The sequence below is a fragment of the Lemur catta genome, chromosome 6 (assembly GCF_020740605.2).
Source record: "Lemur catta isolate mLemCat1 chromosome 6, mLemCat1.pri, whole genome shotgun sequence".
Taxonomy (NCBI): domain Eukaryota; kingdom Metazoa; phylum Chordata; class Mammalia; order Primates; family Lemuridae; genus Lemur; species Lemur catta.
The window spans coordinates 43,780,979-43,797,644 of record NC_059133.1 but is presented as its reverse complement, the minus strand read 5'-3'; the positions used below and the strand labels follow the sequence as shown (position 1 = coordinate 43,797,644).

Below are 16,666 nucleotides of genomic sequence, written 5' to 3'. Positions count from 1 at the left end.
TGGGACTTCAAAATAGGACTTTGATTTTATTTAGTGTTTACTTAGTAGCTAGAGTGATTTTGTAAACTCTAAATTAAATGTCAGGTGTTTTCCTAAAACTCTTCAAAGGCTTCTGCTTGCCCTTAGAATAAGACCATAAAGATTGAGGTACACTATGTGATATAGTCTCTGCCTATCTTTTTTAGCCTCATCTTGTACTTCTTCCCTTAACTCACTATTCTCCAGCCATATTGGTTTCCCTTCTTTTTCTCTGGATACATCAAGCATTTGACTACCTCACTTATTTTGTGCTTGATATTCCTTCTACTGGGAACCTTTTCCCCTGGCTCTTCGCATACCTGCTTCTTTATGCTTCATGTCTCAACTTAATCTAATTTCTTAGAAGCAATCTTTAGCCAGGTTAGTCTGTCATATAGTTCTGTTTATTTCTTTTATAGTACTTACATAACTATTGTTATCAATGCACATGCACATTCCTTCTTGCCTAGAATATGTGTTCAATGATGGCAGGAGTCTTATCCATCCTATTCACTGTAATCTTTCTTTCTTTCTTTTTTTTTTTTTTGTGAGATAGGGTCTCTGTTGCCTAGGCTACAGTGCAGTGGCGTGGTCACTGCAATTTCCAACTCCCAGGCTCAAGCGCTCCTCCTGCGTGCTGGGACTACAGGTTTATGCCACCATGCTTGGCTAATTTTTAAATTTTTTATGAAGACGGGAGTCTTGCTGTGTTGCACAGGCTAATCTTGAACTCCTGGGCTCAAGCAATCCTCCCACCTTAGTTTCCCAGAGTGCTGGAATTATAGGTGTAAGCCACTGCACCCTGCTTATCCTGTTAACTACAATATTTATAATTCTTGCAGAGTGCCTGGTATAGAATGGGTGCTAAATGAATATTTCTTGAATGAGAGAGTGAATGAATGAACGAATAAATAACCTATTTTTTAGGTAGTTCTTTTTTAGCATTACTGATAGCCTTGAAATTATATGTATAGTTTTGAAAGGTAGATCTTTAATCTTCACGTGAGATTCTTAGATCCATCTTAAGTGTACTTTATCTAGTGATGGAGTCTTCGTTAAGTTAAGGAAAAGGAGCTTGTTTTGGCATAGTCCCCAACTTTATAACTATTACCTTTTTGACCCAGTGTAAAGATCTTTAGATCGGAACAGATTTGTCATAGCTATAGATCATATCTTGTCTCATTTTTTTACCCTTTTTTTAAATCTTTTTGAGATGGGGTCTCGCTCTGTCTCCCGAGCTAGATTGCAGTGCAGTGGCATCATTGTAGCTCGCTGCAACTTCAAACTCCTGGACTGAAGGGATCCTACTGCCTCAGCAGCCTCCTGAGTAGCTGGGACTACAGGCACATGCCACCATACCTGGCTAATTTTTCTATTTTTTTGTAGAGACGGTCTTGCTCTTGCTCAGGCTGGTCTCGAATTCCTGGTCTCAAGCAATCTTCCCACCCAGGCCTTCTAGAGTGCTAAGATTACAGGCGTGAGCTACCATGCCCAGCCCTTGTCTCTCCCTTTTTTTAAAAGTTAAGTCCAAAGTAAGAACTTCTGCCTTGATCAAGGAGCTTAGCACCTAATAATGCCTAGCTGTTTGGTGCTGAAATGCAAGATAAAAATTGTTTTATTTAAACTAGTAGACAATGGTTATTTCCTATTATGAATTTAGCAGAATTTCTAAACATCTTTTTGGCAACAAACTTTGGTTAAATTATCTGTTTTTTTAAAAAGGCAATTCATGAAACATTTCTACTTACTAAATACAATGTGAATATAACAGCAATAGTTTCTACTGGTCACAATTATTAGGCTTCTCTGCTTCTTCTCCAAACATACATATATATTAGAAAGTTAGTTTCTTAGTGGAGCATAGTGCTCCTGATGAACTATATCTTGACTAGGTAGAAATGTAAAATTAATATTTTATATATAGGTTTACGTGACTTGTGTAGATAGATGGTAATTTTATCTATTTGGGTCCCGTTGTATGTTGTGATTTCATGAATTTTATATCTAAAAGAAACTTTTATGTTCTTTGTCTTCAAATACAAGTGTTTTGAAAGTCTCTCTCCTTTACTTTTCTCTTTGTTCAGTCAGTATCCTACGTGTCTGTTTTAGGGTGCTAGTTTAAATAGATGGTATGATGTATTTTCATGGTATGTGGTTCCCTTGTTTTTGATGACTCTTTTTAAAAATGAAATTTCTAGTTCATGCTTGCTGGTGAGCTGGTAAATCATTATTGGCAGGTCAGGATAGTAAGTCTAACTGGATTTACAAAGAATTTTTCCTTTTTAGATTTTTTTAAACACCAAAATACTGACTCTTTATCTATCCAATTATGGAGAGCATTAATCCAGTAATTTCTTTTAGAAGACGTGAACGATCAAGAGAGAGGGACCATAGTAGATCACGAGAAAAGAGTCGGCGTCATAAATCCCGTAGTAGAGATCGTCATGACGATTACTATAGAGAGAGAAGTCGAGAACGAGAGAGGCACCGGGATCGTGACCGAGACCGCGACCGAGAGCGTGACCGAGAGCGCGAATATCGTCATCGTTAGTAGGTGGGTATTCTTTGTTCCTGTTATATTTAGCATGTGTATTATTAACAGTAATTATAACTCCAAGGCTATTGTTTATACAGTATATACCTACATTTTAAATGGTCCAACTACTTGTTCTGAATTTAATCTTCTGGAAACACCTGAGACAAATAACAAGTAAGTAAAGACAGGTAAAAATTTTGACCCTTTATTTTTGAATATTGTATTACTGAGTTACCACTTTCAGGTTTCGAATTGTTAATGGTCTTAACAAAGCAAGGAGATAATCAAGAGGACTCATTGTGTACTTCTAAAATCTAAAAATTGGGATTCTTATAATCACATACATAGTTTTCATGTGATTTAAAATATAAAATATAGGGAGTTATTTCATATATATATTATGTGCTTGGATTTTTAAAAATGAATTTAAAGTTTCTATTCTTGAACTAATTTCATTTGTCCCTAAAACTTTTTAAGAACTCTAACACTATAAACTTATAATACAGGGGGATTTTTTTTTTTTTGGCATTCAAAGAGCCTTTTTCCTTAAAAAACATAGTTTTTATAAAAGAGACTGTTTTCTTGACATCTGGTTTTTGTTTTTTAAAGAAAAGAAACTATCCTTTAATTTGCAAAGAAGATGTAAAAGTACTCGATTAAAATGGGTTCAGGGTGCTCCATATCTAAAAATTTTAAATTATGTCAAGCCATACATCCCAAGTTAGAATAACCTTGAAATAATTTTCTTTGATGTTTCATTCATAAACCATAATCATTGTCTTTTTTTTCTGTATTTTAAAACTATTTCTTGTGTACATTTTTCATAAAGTGGGAAGAGTTGTCTGTTTATGCTTCATTTTCACATGTAATTTTATTTTTATATTTGTGAACAGCATTTATTCATGTGAAGAGTTGGGAGGAGGGTACTGTAAAGCTTGTGCACGTGATACAAAGGTTATTCTGTAAACAGAAGTATTTTCTTTATATGTTGTTGGCATATCCAAATTAAATTAGGCTAAAACAAACCCCTTTATAGGTAAATAGTCTTTATGCAATTATTTTCAATAATCTTGGGAAACTTAATGAGAATTCAGTCATGGTAATTGTTAGTATTTAAATTGTTATGGACAGAATTAAAGGCTTTATTGTATGTAATTCTGTGACAGAATAGCAGTTTCTTTAACCATAACATATATTTTAGCAAATGAGATCCTTTTGAACAATAGTATTTAGAAAATAAGCATGTAAGTCTTATTTTTGTGGGACACAAATAGGCTCTTATACTATTTACAATGCTAAGGGCTTTTTTAACCAAAAAGGCTGGTTTTAATACTTTTCCTTGGATTTTGAGTATGTAGGTTGAATATCAAAATTTTAATTTTTATATAGGTCTCCACGTATTGTATCACAAATTTTCATATAAATAATTCTCAAAATATTCCTTTAATATGAGGCAAAATATCTTTCACTTTAAAAACTAAGCTTATTGAAATTGATACTGTTTGTGGATGTAAGAATTGAATTTTGTATCATGTAAACCTAAACACTAAGTTTTAAAGATGTAGCAGATGAGTTAAATACATCTGATCTCGTAAAAACATTTCTCAATGTCTGTCCATCAGTTGTTTAAGGTGAATTGTGGTCAGGTTATTAGTTGAAGTGCTTAACTGTATCAGCCATTTCAATTATAGAAAGGTACAGATTCTGTAAGTTATATATTTTCTTAAATTTATTTTTATTTTTTTATTTTTGTGACAAAGTCTCACTCTGTTGTTGCCCAGGCTAGAGTGCTGTGGTATGAGCCTAGCTCACAACAACCTCAAACTCCTGGGCTCAAACGATCCTCCTGCCTCAGCCTTCTGAGTAGCTGGGACTACAGGTGCATGCCACCACCACACCTGGCTGAATTTTTTTTTTTTTTTTTTTTTTTTTTTTATGTTTAGTAGAGATGGGATCTCTTTCTTGCTCAGGCTGGTCTTGAACTCCTGAGCTGAAGCAGTCCTCCTGCCTCAGCCTCCCAGAGTGCTAGCATTATAAGCATGAGTCCCCACGCCCAACCTATATATTTTTTTAAGACTTTGTAAGTTATCAATAAGCTTCTAGTTAGTGCAGACAGGGTAAAAAATAAAAATATATATATATATACACATATATATATATACTTTCATTCATCTCCAAAATTGGATGATACCCATCAAGGGGCCTCTAAACCAATTTAAACCCAAAGTTAGTTAATGAGAATTTTCTTACTGGTTTTGTTAAAACTACCATAGTCAACCAAGTAAACTCATTCCGAAAAGTCCATTGTTAATCTTAAATACTTTGAATTAACTAACATTACATTCCAGTAACGGGTACACCTAAATATATCATGACTTGAGTTTCATTACATTCAGACATTAACTATGAATTCCTAACATGCAAATACTATTGTTGGACATTTTTTCTTAATCACTGATGTACCATACCAAAATCTCCATGTTTTGTTTGTACATTAATCAAAATTGAGTTGTAATATTGTATGTGCCTTCATCCAAGCAAAATTTTACATAAGTATTTCCAGTGCAAAAAAATTCTGTTGTCCTGGACTATTGTACCTTTGCTATACAAAACAGTATTGTGGATGTAGAACATGAATAAAGGGGTGGGGACTGGGATTAAATATATTCAAGTGAAAAACTTTTTTAAACAAACAAAAAAAAACTAAATGCAAATTTCATCACCATCATAATAAGGTCTGTTGTTGACCTCCTTAGAAGTTTTAATATATGAGTCCTTTTGAGCTTTCATGTAAATCTTAAATGGACTAAATGACATAAGAGTGACTTGAAAGCTAAAGTGAATGTCAGTAGTAAGTCTTTATACAAATAAAATACTAATGTAATTTATTATTAAAGTTATGATGAATGGCTAAAGGGGCAGGTTCTTAATTTAACTGGAAACTTAATGATGTTGGCAAGCTGTTAATGTCTGTCCCATCTTAATTTTTTTGTGTTTGAACTGTTGGTAATGTTAATTGCATTCTCTCATTTTAAAATGTATGAGTTTTTCTAAAAGCATTCAATATCTGAGTTCAAGTAGATAAATATATTTTAATTTTAAAAATAACCATTGTAAATTTCAATATGTAAATAAATTGTTCTTCATATTCTGTAATTTCTGCCTCTATTCTCATACCACTCTGAGCAAAATAAAAGTAGTTCAGTACTTTAAGATTGTATACTTCTTACAGAAATAATTTTACTTTCATAGTTGAGTTATTTTCTTTTAGATTGTGTTCCTCTCATTCATTTGGAATAGCCCTACTCAACAAATTTGTTTTGATTGTTTTTCTTTGTTTACTGAAACCAAATTATTTTTTAAAATACTTTTCATTCAGGCTTTCCCTAGTCTGAGATTTTACATATTCCCAAATCGTTATCTCATTCTTTGATAAAAATTTTAAGCATATGGAGTCTGTTTTGTATATGGAGTCTGGAATAAATAACTATATTTTGCTGTGTGATTACTTTTGTTCTACCTTAAATATCATGATCTTAGATTGTTATTTTTGCATTGCTTATTCAGCTTATAGGTTTGTATTGGGAAAAAACAAAAAAGCCAAAGAATTAAAAGTTCTTTTTTATGTGTTAAGATGTTTCATCTTCTTAAGAGTTAGTGTTGTTTGAGGCTTACGTGGAAATTAAAGTCTCTTAAATAATATTTAAAAATTATTTCTGCAACTCCTAGTTCATCTGAAGACTACCTAATAGGTTCTAGCCCTTTGTTTCATTGTGTTTTCCCGTAACTTCCTAACTGCTCTGCTTCATCTGGTTATGGTAGCTGTCATTTCTCTAGCTCTAATTTTCCTAGCTTTTAGTATTATTTACAAAACCTGACTACATAGCTGTCTTAGTTGGTTACAAGAGAGGATAGGAAGTGGTCTCTTGAATGGATGTATAGTGTGTTTTGCTCACTGTGGTTTAAGAATATAGTTTTGTTTACAAATGATTAATGTTCCCTGTTAAAAAAAATTCAATGCCAATGTGATTCACCTTGCTCTCTCACCTTCATCTCAGTGTTAAATTTACTACCATTGTTTTAATTTGTAAATTAGATTGTTTTGAATAAATAATGTTTTGAATATTTAGTTAGCATTGTTTAAAGAAAACCTAATAACAAAAAGGGGGTAAGGGTGCCATTTATGCTATCCATATTTACGAATTTGCCTTCTGTGGTAGCATGTTACAGCTCACAAAGAATTCTGAGTAATAGTTTATTTTGAAATGTCCATTTTGTGAATCTTTTGGGGGCAAAGCTCATTTTTCTTTGACTGTGATGAAGTTTATTTCTACTATTTAGTGGATGACCTAGAGCAACAATTATGTATATATTTTATAGAGTAATAAAATGCTTTAGTTAAAATGAGGTAAGTACTATGTCCAGAGGTAGAGAGGTAACAATATGAAATGTTTTGGCAGCAAGGAACTTTTTGTAAGCATCTGTAATAAACAAGTGTTTTTGTGTAATATGTTCTAGTCAACACAAGAAGGAAGTTTGATTTTAAAGAGTTAACTTGTATATAGATACTTCTCTTGCCCACCTCTTCTCCATTCTTATCAAAGAGAAATTATCTGATAGAGAAAAGTGATTTATATTCATTGAGTGCATAATGCATCTCAAATTATATGAGGATTCTTTTAATCAATATGAAAACCTAGAAAAGAGCCCTATCAAATATATACTTGAATCTTAAAAGATGAATTTACCATGAGTTTAAAATGCCAATGCTAACAAATTTACTGAGTTAAGTTTCTAACATAAACACTCATAATTTGAGTTGTTAAGAATGGTTTGATCATACATTATCTAAAATGCAGGTATTTCTCTGTGTATTGGAATTTTACTTAAGTGCTCACTTTAGTTTACAGACTTTAAAGAGCTGTTGTAGATTCCATTTGTCTTAGTTGTTTTAATGATTGTTGATACATAGGTCTTCCTTTTATAATTAATAGCTAAATCAAGTAATTGTGTGGCTTTAACATTACAGATTTGACCAAATGATATTCTGAAAACATGAGCATTGAATGTATTTGTCACTTCTAAGCTTCTTTTTGATATCTTTGTTTATGTAGATGTCTACTTAGACATTTGAGACTATAATATGGAATTGGATTATTGGAAATGAGTTGTATTCAAATTTGCTTCCGTTTGAGATTGTAAAATTTGTATTTCCAAGTGGATACATGTAAAGTGTTTAGAAATAGAAATAAAAACTGCTAGACTATTCCCCAGATTTTATATGTCTGTATGGTGAAAATTAGAGATTTTATTAATAGTAAAGATGTATCCATATAAAGTATAATCAAGCAAAAGATGAGTACATTAGTCCTGATTAAAGGTGTGCGTTGTAAGTTTCACAAACAGGATTCTCCATATAAAAAGTAGTATAATTCTTCACTGGAGCAATGATAATATAAAGTTGTAGTATATGTGATGTGTTTTATGGAAGGGTTGAATATTTTTGTTTTGCCTACTATAACTTTAATTTTTCCCTCTTAATGACCCAGTCTCTCCTCTTTATCCCTTCCAGCACAACAAAAAATTTAGGGGAAATAACATTCCTTTGCAGTAAGATTTATGCATTTCCCAATAATTCTTTTTCCAGAATAGAACATATGCCTTGTCTCTTTTTGTTTTTAAAAAGTGCATTGCAAGTAGTAAAAATGAAACATTTGAAAGCTTCCATTTTAGATTTCTTCCATTAAATAATTTCACTAAATAGCTTCATCAACATATCATAAGATGAAGGTGCATTAAAAGGTAACATGAGAAATGGCTGAAGTATCTCTTTGAAAAATATGGGCATATAGAAACTATTTAAAAGAGAAAGGCCAGGATTATAACATCTGTTTTTTCCTTTTGCAGTTGTAAAATTTTAAGTTTTTACTGCTAGGCAGTGTGAATTTGTACGTGCACTGATACTCTTAAGTTCAAACCTACTTGGGGAAAATTTATAATTGCAACAGAAGATTACTCCTAATTACAGAGCAAAATATTTTTCAATTATTTTTATGGCAAAATACCACTAAACATTGTGCCCTTTTGACTCTTAAATCACTTTATTATTGAAGTGCTCAGAATTTATATTTTCAATATCCTGCATTTCAGTGATCACTTACATTCAAGTTAATTGACATGAACGTCTACCTGAAGTTTGCATATATGTGTATTCTTGAAATTTTAGTTTATCAACTTTATTCTGTTTATTTTTCCTTTATGTGAGTTTCCAATGAAATTTATCATTGTGGATTCCCATTTAGCTTATTTTTAGTTAGTTTATATACTAAGTTAGATTTTTCAGTATAGGTGAAATGGAGTGAGAGTAAAGTAAATGTTTTAAATTTGTATTATGTTTAAAGATTTGTACGTGGATGTCGTATTTTAAATGTCCATACTTGAGCTATCTATTTATAAATTAATAAATTTTGTAACATGGAGCACCGTTTGATTTATAACAATTGCAGAAGTTCCTGTATGCTGTTAAATAAATACAATTAATTTGTAAAATAATTTATTGCATTTTATATTCAGTTCAGTATTTAATTGTTAAATGAGTTAATATAGAGTTGATATGTGGGTAAATGAAAAATACTTACATTAAAATCATCCAAGCATTTTCCATTTCTTTTTGTAGTTTGCATATTTTAGAAAATGACTTATGAATGTTTCCATCATCACAGAAACAGTAGCTGCTATATTTTCATTTGTTTCAGTCATTAAATTTATAAGGCAATAATATCTAAGAAGAAAGAAATCAGTGTCTCAGTTTTAATCATCTGATAAATTGGGAACATTTGTCCACCACAAGGGCAGCTACTGTTTCATTTAATTCTTATCTTGTGTTAGAATAACGTAACAGTGAAGTAGATGCACGACTTGTGTATGTATAGTTAAGCCAGCGTTTTTCTGTGTATTATGGGGAATAGCAAAATCTACATCACAAATTTTGACACATTACAGCTGAAGGAAGAGGATCACCTTCCAAGACAAAACAGTCTTCATGGGGGAAGAATGACGCTTGTCCAGCAGTTTGCTTCTTGTGATTGAACTGAACCTGTAAGGATTCATGGATAAAATCAACAGGAATAGATCTGAATAAAGCAAATCTGCATAAATGGTAACCAGTAGCTCTACTTTTATTTTTTATGTTGCTTAACTGTTTTATTTGAAGGAAACCTGTGTGATTTAAAAAGTTATAGCTTTTGCAACTTTATTACTGGTTATATACATTTGGCCATTATAATGTGCAAGCAATTGGAAAAAAAAAGTCAAGTAAATGCTTGTTTTTATAGTAGTTTGTTCTTGTTAAAAATGTTCATATGATAATGTCTGTAAACAGCACCACTTTGATTACAATAGATGTAGTGTTGTAATAAACTGTTTAATGGGGCTGATGTGTAAAGCTGTTCAAGTTATTTGATGTTTACACCTCAGGGAAAGTCTTGTGTTCAGCAATATCTAAAGATAATGTTACTATGACATTTTTACTGTCCTTTACAAAAGCATTGCAATAGCGTTTTTGGATATGCATCAATCTAATCTTGCGTTCAGTGAATTAAACATACTAATTAAGTGTCACTTGCCCTTGATTTTGATATTAGAGTAGGTGATTACATGGATATTTAATATTTCTATATTCTGCTTTTCTAGCTGTTTTTACCTAGTTTAGCTTGTGACTTTTGCTGAATGGTATGTAAACTTGTAAAAACTGAAATTTGACAGACATAGCAATCCAGTCAATGTGTGTGTTAGGGGTCAAAAAAATGTGAAGTTTTAACATTTTAGTGAAAACCCATCCATATTTTCTATGTAATGCAGCTTAATTACAACACAGATGTACTGAAACACTTAATTGTGTACTGCTAGCATTGGAAGAAATATTTTGACAGTTCTGATTTGATGCTGCAGTTATTTGTTGTTTCATATTGATGGTTTATTTTTGAAGCCATAGGCAGTGTAAATACAGTGTGCAGCAGATATATGTGAGTTAAGAGAGCCTTAGTTTTATTTTTTGCTTGGTATAGATTCTTGAAGGAAGTGATGTTAACATTGGGTTGTATTCTGTAGTATGTGTAATGGGGATTATAGATGTACCCTGTCTGCACAGTTTAAGGAATTCTGTGTATATTCATGCAACCTGTTGATTCATGCTAGAGTTACTTAGTTAATCAAAGATTTTTTTCCAAACCTGCCTTACTCATAGGCCCATGTTAAAAGCACCTGGCTAGCATGTGTTCTTAATTGCAAAATTAGAGGCAGTGTCTTGATTAGATAAATTTTTATAGGAAGGTAATTCTGAATCAACTATTCAGAAATTTGAGTTAAAATTCTTAAGCAAGTTAATTTGTTAATATATTTTTAAGATCTGATTATCTTTGAGAGATCTGATAATACACATTGGTTTTTAAAGTATAGCCAAATTTTAGGACAATGCTTAAAGTATTTAGGTACCCTAAATATTATGTGATGAGCATCTGTAGAAGCCTCTCCAGAAATTTCCACTGCCGTTCTTCAGTTTCATCTTGTTCGCTATCAAACTACTTCTCACAAAATTGACTGTTTTGAATTATCCATATTACTGCCAGCTTTATTTTAAAATATTTTGTTTTTGGAGTATCTGTGCATGGGATCATTGGTGTTTATCAGAACTGTTTGCTCTCAGAAGTGGTTTTTTAAGTGTTTTTATCTTGTTGAAATGCAGTTTTTTTTAACATTTGAGAGTTGTATTGAAATCGATTTTCTTGTTTTCTGTATAAGTGTTAGTTTTTGTCATTTCTTAGCTTTTTTAATATTTTAAGTACATTGCCCTAATGCGAAGAAGGATGGACATAAATATATTACAAGGGAAATTAGTTAATAGTAAGATTAAAAGGTAAGTAAAATGACCATGAGAATAAAAATTTCTCTGAACAATTTTAAAATGGAATCGTAAAAATCTAACTGCACTTGAACGTGAAATGAAACTGGAAATTTTGTACTAATTAAATCCTTTATTTACCTTTTCATTTTTTATCAGTGGAAACCCTTTAATTGCTCCTTCTATATCACTGTTCCCCCTGCTTGGCTGATCTCATTGCATGACTTTTGTTGCAGACAATGTGAGTGTACTAGATTTGTTTGCTGCTAGTCCATTATTTTCAGTTGTTGTCAGAGAGAAATAACTTTTTGGTTTGACCAAGTCATTTTGCAAAGTCCTTCTCTACCTGATAACACATGAATGTATAGCAGTTAAGGTAAAAATTGCAAGCCTTGTTTAATTCTTCATACCCCCTTCTGTTTATAGGCTGGTGTTATTTGAAAACTCTTCTTTTTTTAATGTGTGAAAACAATCCAAAGAGAAAAACCCTTGCGCAGACACCAAAAAAATATAGTGTCTCAGAGACCTTTTTATTTTTTCCCTAATTAATAACTGTGGTGGATATGAAAGCAAACTTGAGTTGAATTTTAAACCATAGCATTTATTAGTGCTATGAAGTCACATTCCTTTCAGCCAGTAGTAAAGTATGGATGAGTGATACAGCACCTGAATGGTATTGGCTCTGAAGCAACACTGAATTGAAAGTGGTGCTTTTGATTAAAGGAAGTATGTTGTGAAAAGCATATTCCAGTATACATTTGCAGGTGTTTATTTTGTCAATTTTCATAAGCAAGATTTGGAGTGGCAGTGGCTTTTGATCATAGTTTAGCCTATTTGATGACCGTTTTACCTAGAATGTTCTTAAGCAGTTAACTACAATTTGGAGTTCACAAATAACTGTAGCTTAAGATATTATTTTCATTTAATTCTCCTGTGGAGAATATTGCTTTATTTTCTACTAGTTTCAGGTCAGTTCTTAAAATAAACATGGAGGTTTTAATGAATGTTGTATAATATTTTATAGTGAAAGGGGGAAATTGTTGAAAGGGTAAAGACTTTCTCTTTCCCTTATGTATTTAAATGTGCCAATAACCTAAATACATACTGTTTTATACAATGAGATGCTATTACAAGACTTTTTTGTTGGAGTGATCGCGACATTTTGGTTTTCATACCTGAATGATCATTGCATTTTCTGTATCTTACAAAATGGCTCCAATTTTGTGTTTTAAGCTTCAGCTTAAGTTATTTTAAGAGGAAGTTTGTGTTCTAATTCTTTACTGAGAATACAGTATTGAGATTCTCTCTTTTTTACAAATAACTGCGTTTTAAATTTTATTCATTATAACTTCATTTGCATCCCATAGCCCTCTGTAAATGTTTCCCCCAGTTGTATGTACTTAAATGCACGCTTATCCGTTGTATATATTAGACATTTTTTGTGCTAAAATATATTAAGTGGGATTTTTGTAGCAAAGCATTCTATTTTTCTGTTCCTACAGTATGTGTGTATGTGTGTGTGTGTGTGTGTGTGTGTTTTTAACATTAACCTTCAGTTTAAACACTGGTGTATTTATTTTATTTTTTAACAACTTGACTCTTAGAAGCCTTAGACTAATTTTTTCAATAAGTATTCAACCAAAAATTACAAATTTATTAAGATGTGGCCTTACATATGGCATTCCTTGTGTTCGTAATGTGAGATTTTTGATTTAGAGAAATCAAGATTCAGGATTAAAGTTTTATTGTAAGTTGAAATAGAAAATGTGTTAAAATGTCTAGGCTTCTGGGAGAAAGTTCTTATAATCTTCTTTCTTAGCATTAGAAAGAAGCAATATGAATTTTTATGAATATTCTAAATATTCAGGCAGTTGTATCCTATTCGGATGACTTAGGTTTGTCTTAACCAGTGTTTTTTTAAAATTTCAGGTTGTTGGCATTCACTTGAGTATGCAGCTACTATGATTTTTATATGGGATGTATAAACACTTGGTTATATACAGACAGATTTTAATGTTTTGAAGACTTCCTGTTATATTAATTAACATATGGTAATGGGAGTCTTTTAAATATTAGATTGGATTTAATTGAAGTCACACAAATCTTGAAGTGGTATCTGTGGATGGTAAATACTACCAAGAGTTTTTCATGTGGGAGTATCCTAAAACTCTGCCATGGGTGTAAATGTTTTACATTGATTTCTTAATTGGACAGACCCTACATTTAGTAAAAACATTTCATTTTGAAGGTGTGTTCTTTTTGTCGCACTGTTACTGCGTAACACTTCTCAGCATTCTGTAAGTTAAATTATTTTAAAATACAATGGCAAATTCATGTTTATTTTTTTACTTTAAAAATTGTAGTACTCAGGTGGTATTTAATGGGAAAGGATCCTTTGGGGTAAATCATAATGTATTCTAAGGAATGCATCTATAACATTGATGACTTTAGCCTTAAAAAAAGGTCTATTATTCCTTCTTCCTCTGCATCACATGGTATATTAGCAAAGTAGTTTACAGCCCTGTACAGCCTTACAAAGTTGTTTTACAATTTTTAATGGAAAGCCCTTAACAAAAAAAATTGTATCATATTACCAGTATCCATGAATTACTGAATCACAGTTTGTAAATAATTTGTTTAATATCAGAAGGCCAAAGAAAGTCTTAAAATTTTAGCTATTGACTCTATGGTGACTTCACAATAAGATTTCTGTGCGAAAGGTAAGATGATATTTGATCAAACAGACATCTTTTTGATGTCCATGAGAGCTAGACTTCCATATTAGCTTCTATTAAAAAATTCATTCCATTTTATTGAAATGTTTGTAATTGCAATTTTGTGTTTAATGTTTACTTTGTCTTTTCTTTCTTTAGCATTTAGGTGACTGTTCAGCAGTTTGCTATATGGCCATTGTTGGCCTTAAACTGCACTAGTAACAAGCATGGTATTTATCTTGTATTGAAAATAAAACAAAGTTTTGATAAAACTTTGCAGTTTGTCCTTTTTGTTTGATTTCTAATTTGTTATCCATTGTGTATGGTTTTGAATAATTAATATCCATTGGCAATGTGCGGGGTAACAGAAATCAGACTGGTTGTATTATGTCTTTAAGCCAGCCTCTTAGGTAGTGATTATTTTCTTCTGTATTGGCATTTTACTGCTCTTAAACATTTGTCCAGTCTTAAGTGCTTAAGTCATTATTAACCTCACTAGACTTAAAAGGTTTGCAGCAAAAAATATTTAAGAGGTTAGCTTGGAAACAATATAGGGTACTTTTTAAACAGTAAAAAATGTGTGATTTCAATAAATCACAAATCAGGTATCAGGCCCCAGATTTCTGACCCGCAAGCTTCAGAGTATGTTGAAGGTAACACTTCTAAACAATTGAAAAAAAAACATAGGAGAAATAATAAGTTACCATCACTGGGATCCTTTCCATGCCTCCATTAAGATTGTGGTTCAGGTTTTTATTAGGTTGGTTCTCTGTTACTCTTTGTTATATGTTTACATCCATTGATCCCCCGCTTGTGTTGAATTAATTGAGACTCTTGTCTCCTATAGAATTTAACTGTAAGAAGAGATGATTAGGAATGTCTTTTGCCCAGATGCCACACTAAAACTTCATATGAATCAGCAGCCCAGGCCTGATTTAGTGAAAGAGGGAGAAGATTTTTTTTACGAAGGATTTATAGACAGTTTTCCCAGTCTTTCTAGTTTTGTTTCCTAATCATTGCCATGAAACAAGAATTATTACTAGAAATGGTTTCCAATGCATTCTGGGTCTCCCTTTTATATTTAATTAACAGTTATGTCAATTCTGATCAGCTGCCGTCAGTTCCAGATAAATGATGTATATATTCTTTACCTTTTCAAAACTCTATATTCATTTTATTGAAAAACTTAAAAATTATTAAACTGAAATAGAATAGACTGTTATACTGAAATCTGAAGAAGGAATGACTTGAAGGGGGAAACCTAGGCAAAGAGACTTGCAAAAAAGGCCTTTCGGCAGAGCAAAAAGGAACATATTAGTAGGAACCGAAAAATGCCAATTTGGTTGAAGTAAGGAGTGAGGAACATCACCTGTGGGGGAGGGGGCTGCTCAAGAAATAGGCAAAGCCAGACTTTCCAGAGCTTGTAAGTCACATAAAAATTGTCCTAAGAATGATGTGGAGTCATTGAATAGTGTGAAATGTTACAATTAGATTAGCATTTCAAGAAGCTTGGCTGCAGATTAAATTGATAAAAGAATATATAAAAGAGAAACACCTTTCTCAGGAGAGAAGATAAGAATAAATAATAATATTTGGAAGTTTGTAGGCTGTAGGTGGTAGAAATTTAAAATGTTGGTCATGTGCGGTGACTCACACCTGTAATATTAGCACTTTGGGAGGCCGAGGCGGGAGGATCACTTGAGGCCAAGAGTTTGAGAGCAGCCTAAGGAACACAGTGAGACCCTGGCTCTACAAAAAAATAAAAAAGGAGTCAGGGGTGGTGGCCTGTGTCTGTAGTCCCAGCTATTCAGAAGGCTAAGGAAAGAGACTTGCTTAACCCCAGGAGTTCGAGGGTGCATTGAGCTATGATTGTGTCACTGCACTCTGGCCTGGGCAACAGAGAGCCCCTGTCACTTAAAAAAAAAAAAAAAGTGAAGATGTATTTAGTGACTTCTGTTTTCTTTGAAATAGAAATTGAGATCACTGTATTGCAGACATGGTTTAAGTTTGGGAGAAGTAACGATGTTGATCTATGAGGTTGGGACATGATGAGTCTGTCTAAGATTAGAGTACGTTTTTATGGTGGCAGTCCACTTTTATTCCCCCAGGAGAAGGTAGGTGGATCAAGCTATGGGATGTGGAAGGCAATAGCTATCTTCATCACATCTCAAGTTAGTGGTTGTCAACCCAGCTGCAGAACACAGTCACCCATGCCCTCCGAATTGTTTTTTGGAGAATTGCCATCAGCATTTAAAAAAAGCACTTTTGTACCTATTGCCTCATTAATTTCTTAATCACCATGTAAGACAGATTAGATAGTATTCTGCTTTTACAAAGGAGGCAATGGGCTCCAAGAGTTTATGACTGGCAGAAGAGTGAGTAGAGGTTAGAATGATTTTATGATTCCAATTTTTCATATATTTGCTGTTAATGAAACTAAGCCCCTACCACCACAAACCTTTAAGCTTTATTGATACCTGAACTATAAGCATTTAGGAA

At 32.4% G+C, this 16,666-nt stretch overlaps 1 protein-coding gene across 4 annotated transcripts in view; it reads left to right on the top strand.

Annotated features, from left to right (window-relative positions):
• The window catches only part of CPSF6 (cleavage and polyadenylation specific factor 6), a 31,071-nt gene extending 16,628 nt beyond the window's left edge, over positions 1-14,443 (top strand). For 2 of the 4 annotated variants that reach the window (XM_045553395.1, XM_045553393.1), the window contains 2 exons: positions 2,383-2,572; positions 9,557-14,443. In XM_045553395.1, the coding sequence (XP_045409351.1) occupies positions 2,383-2,569 (187 nt within the window). In that variant the 3' untranslated portion in view covers positions 2,570-2,572; positions 9,557-14,443. Of the gene's footprint in view, positions 1-2,379; positions 2,573-9,556 lie in introns of all 4 variants that reach the window. The other 2 variants (XM_045553392.1, XM_045553394.1) reach the window with 1 other exon arrangement.
• The last annotated feature ends 2,223 nt before the right edge of the window (positions 14,444-16,666 follow it).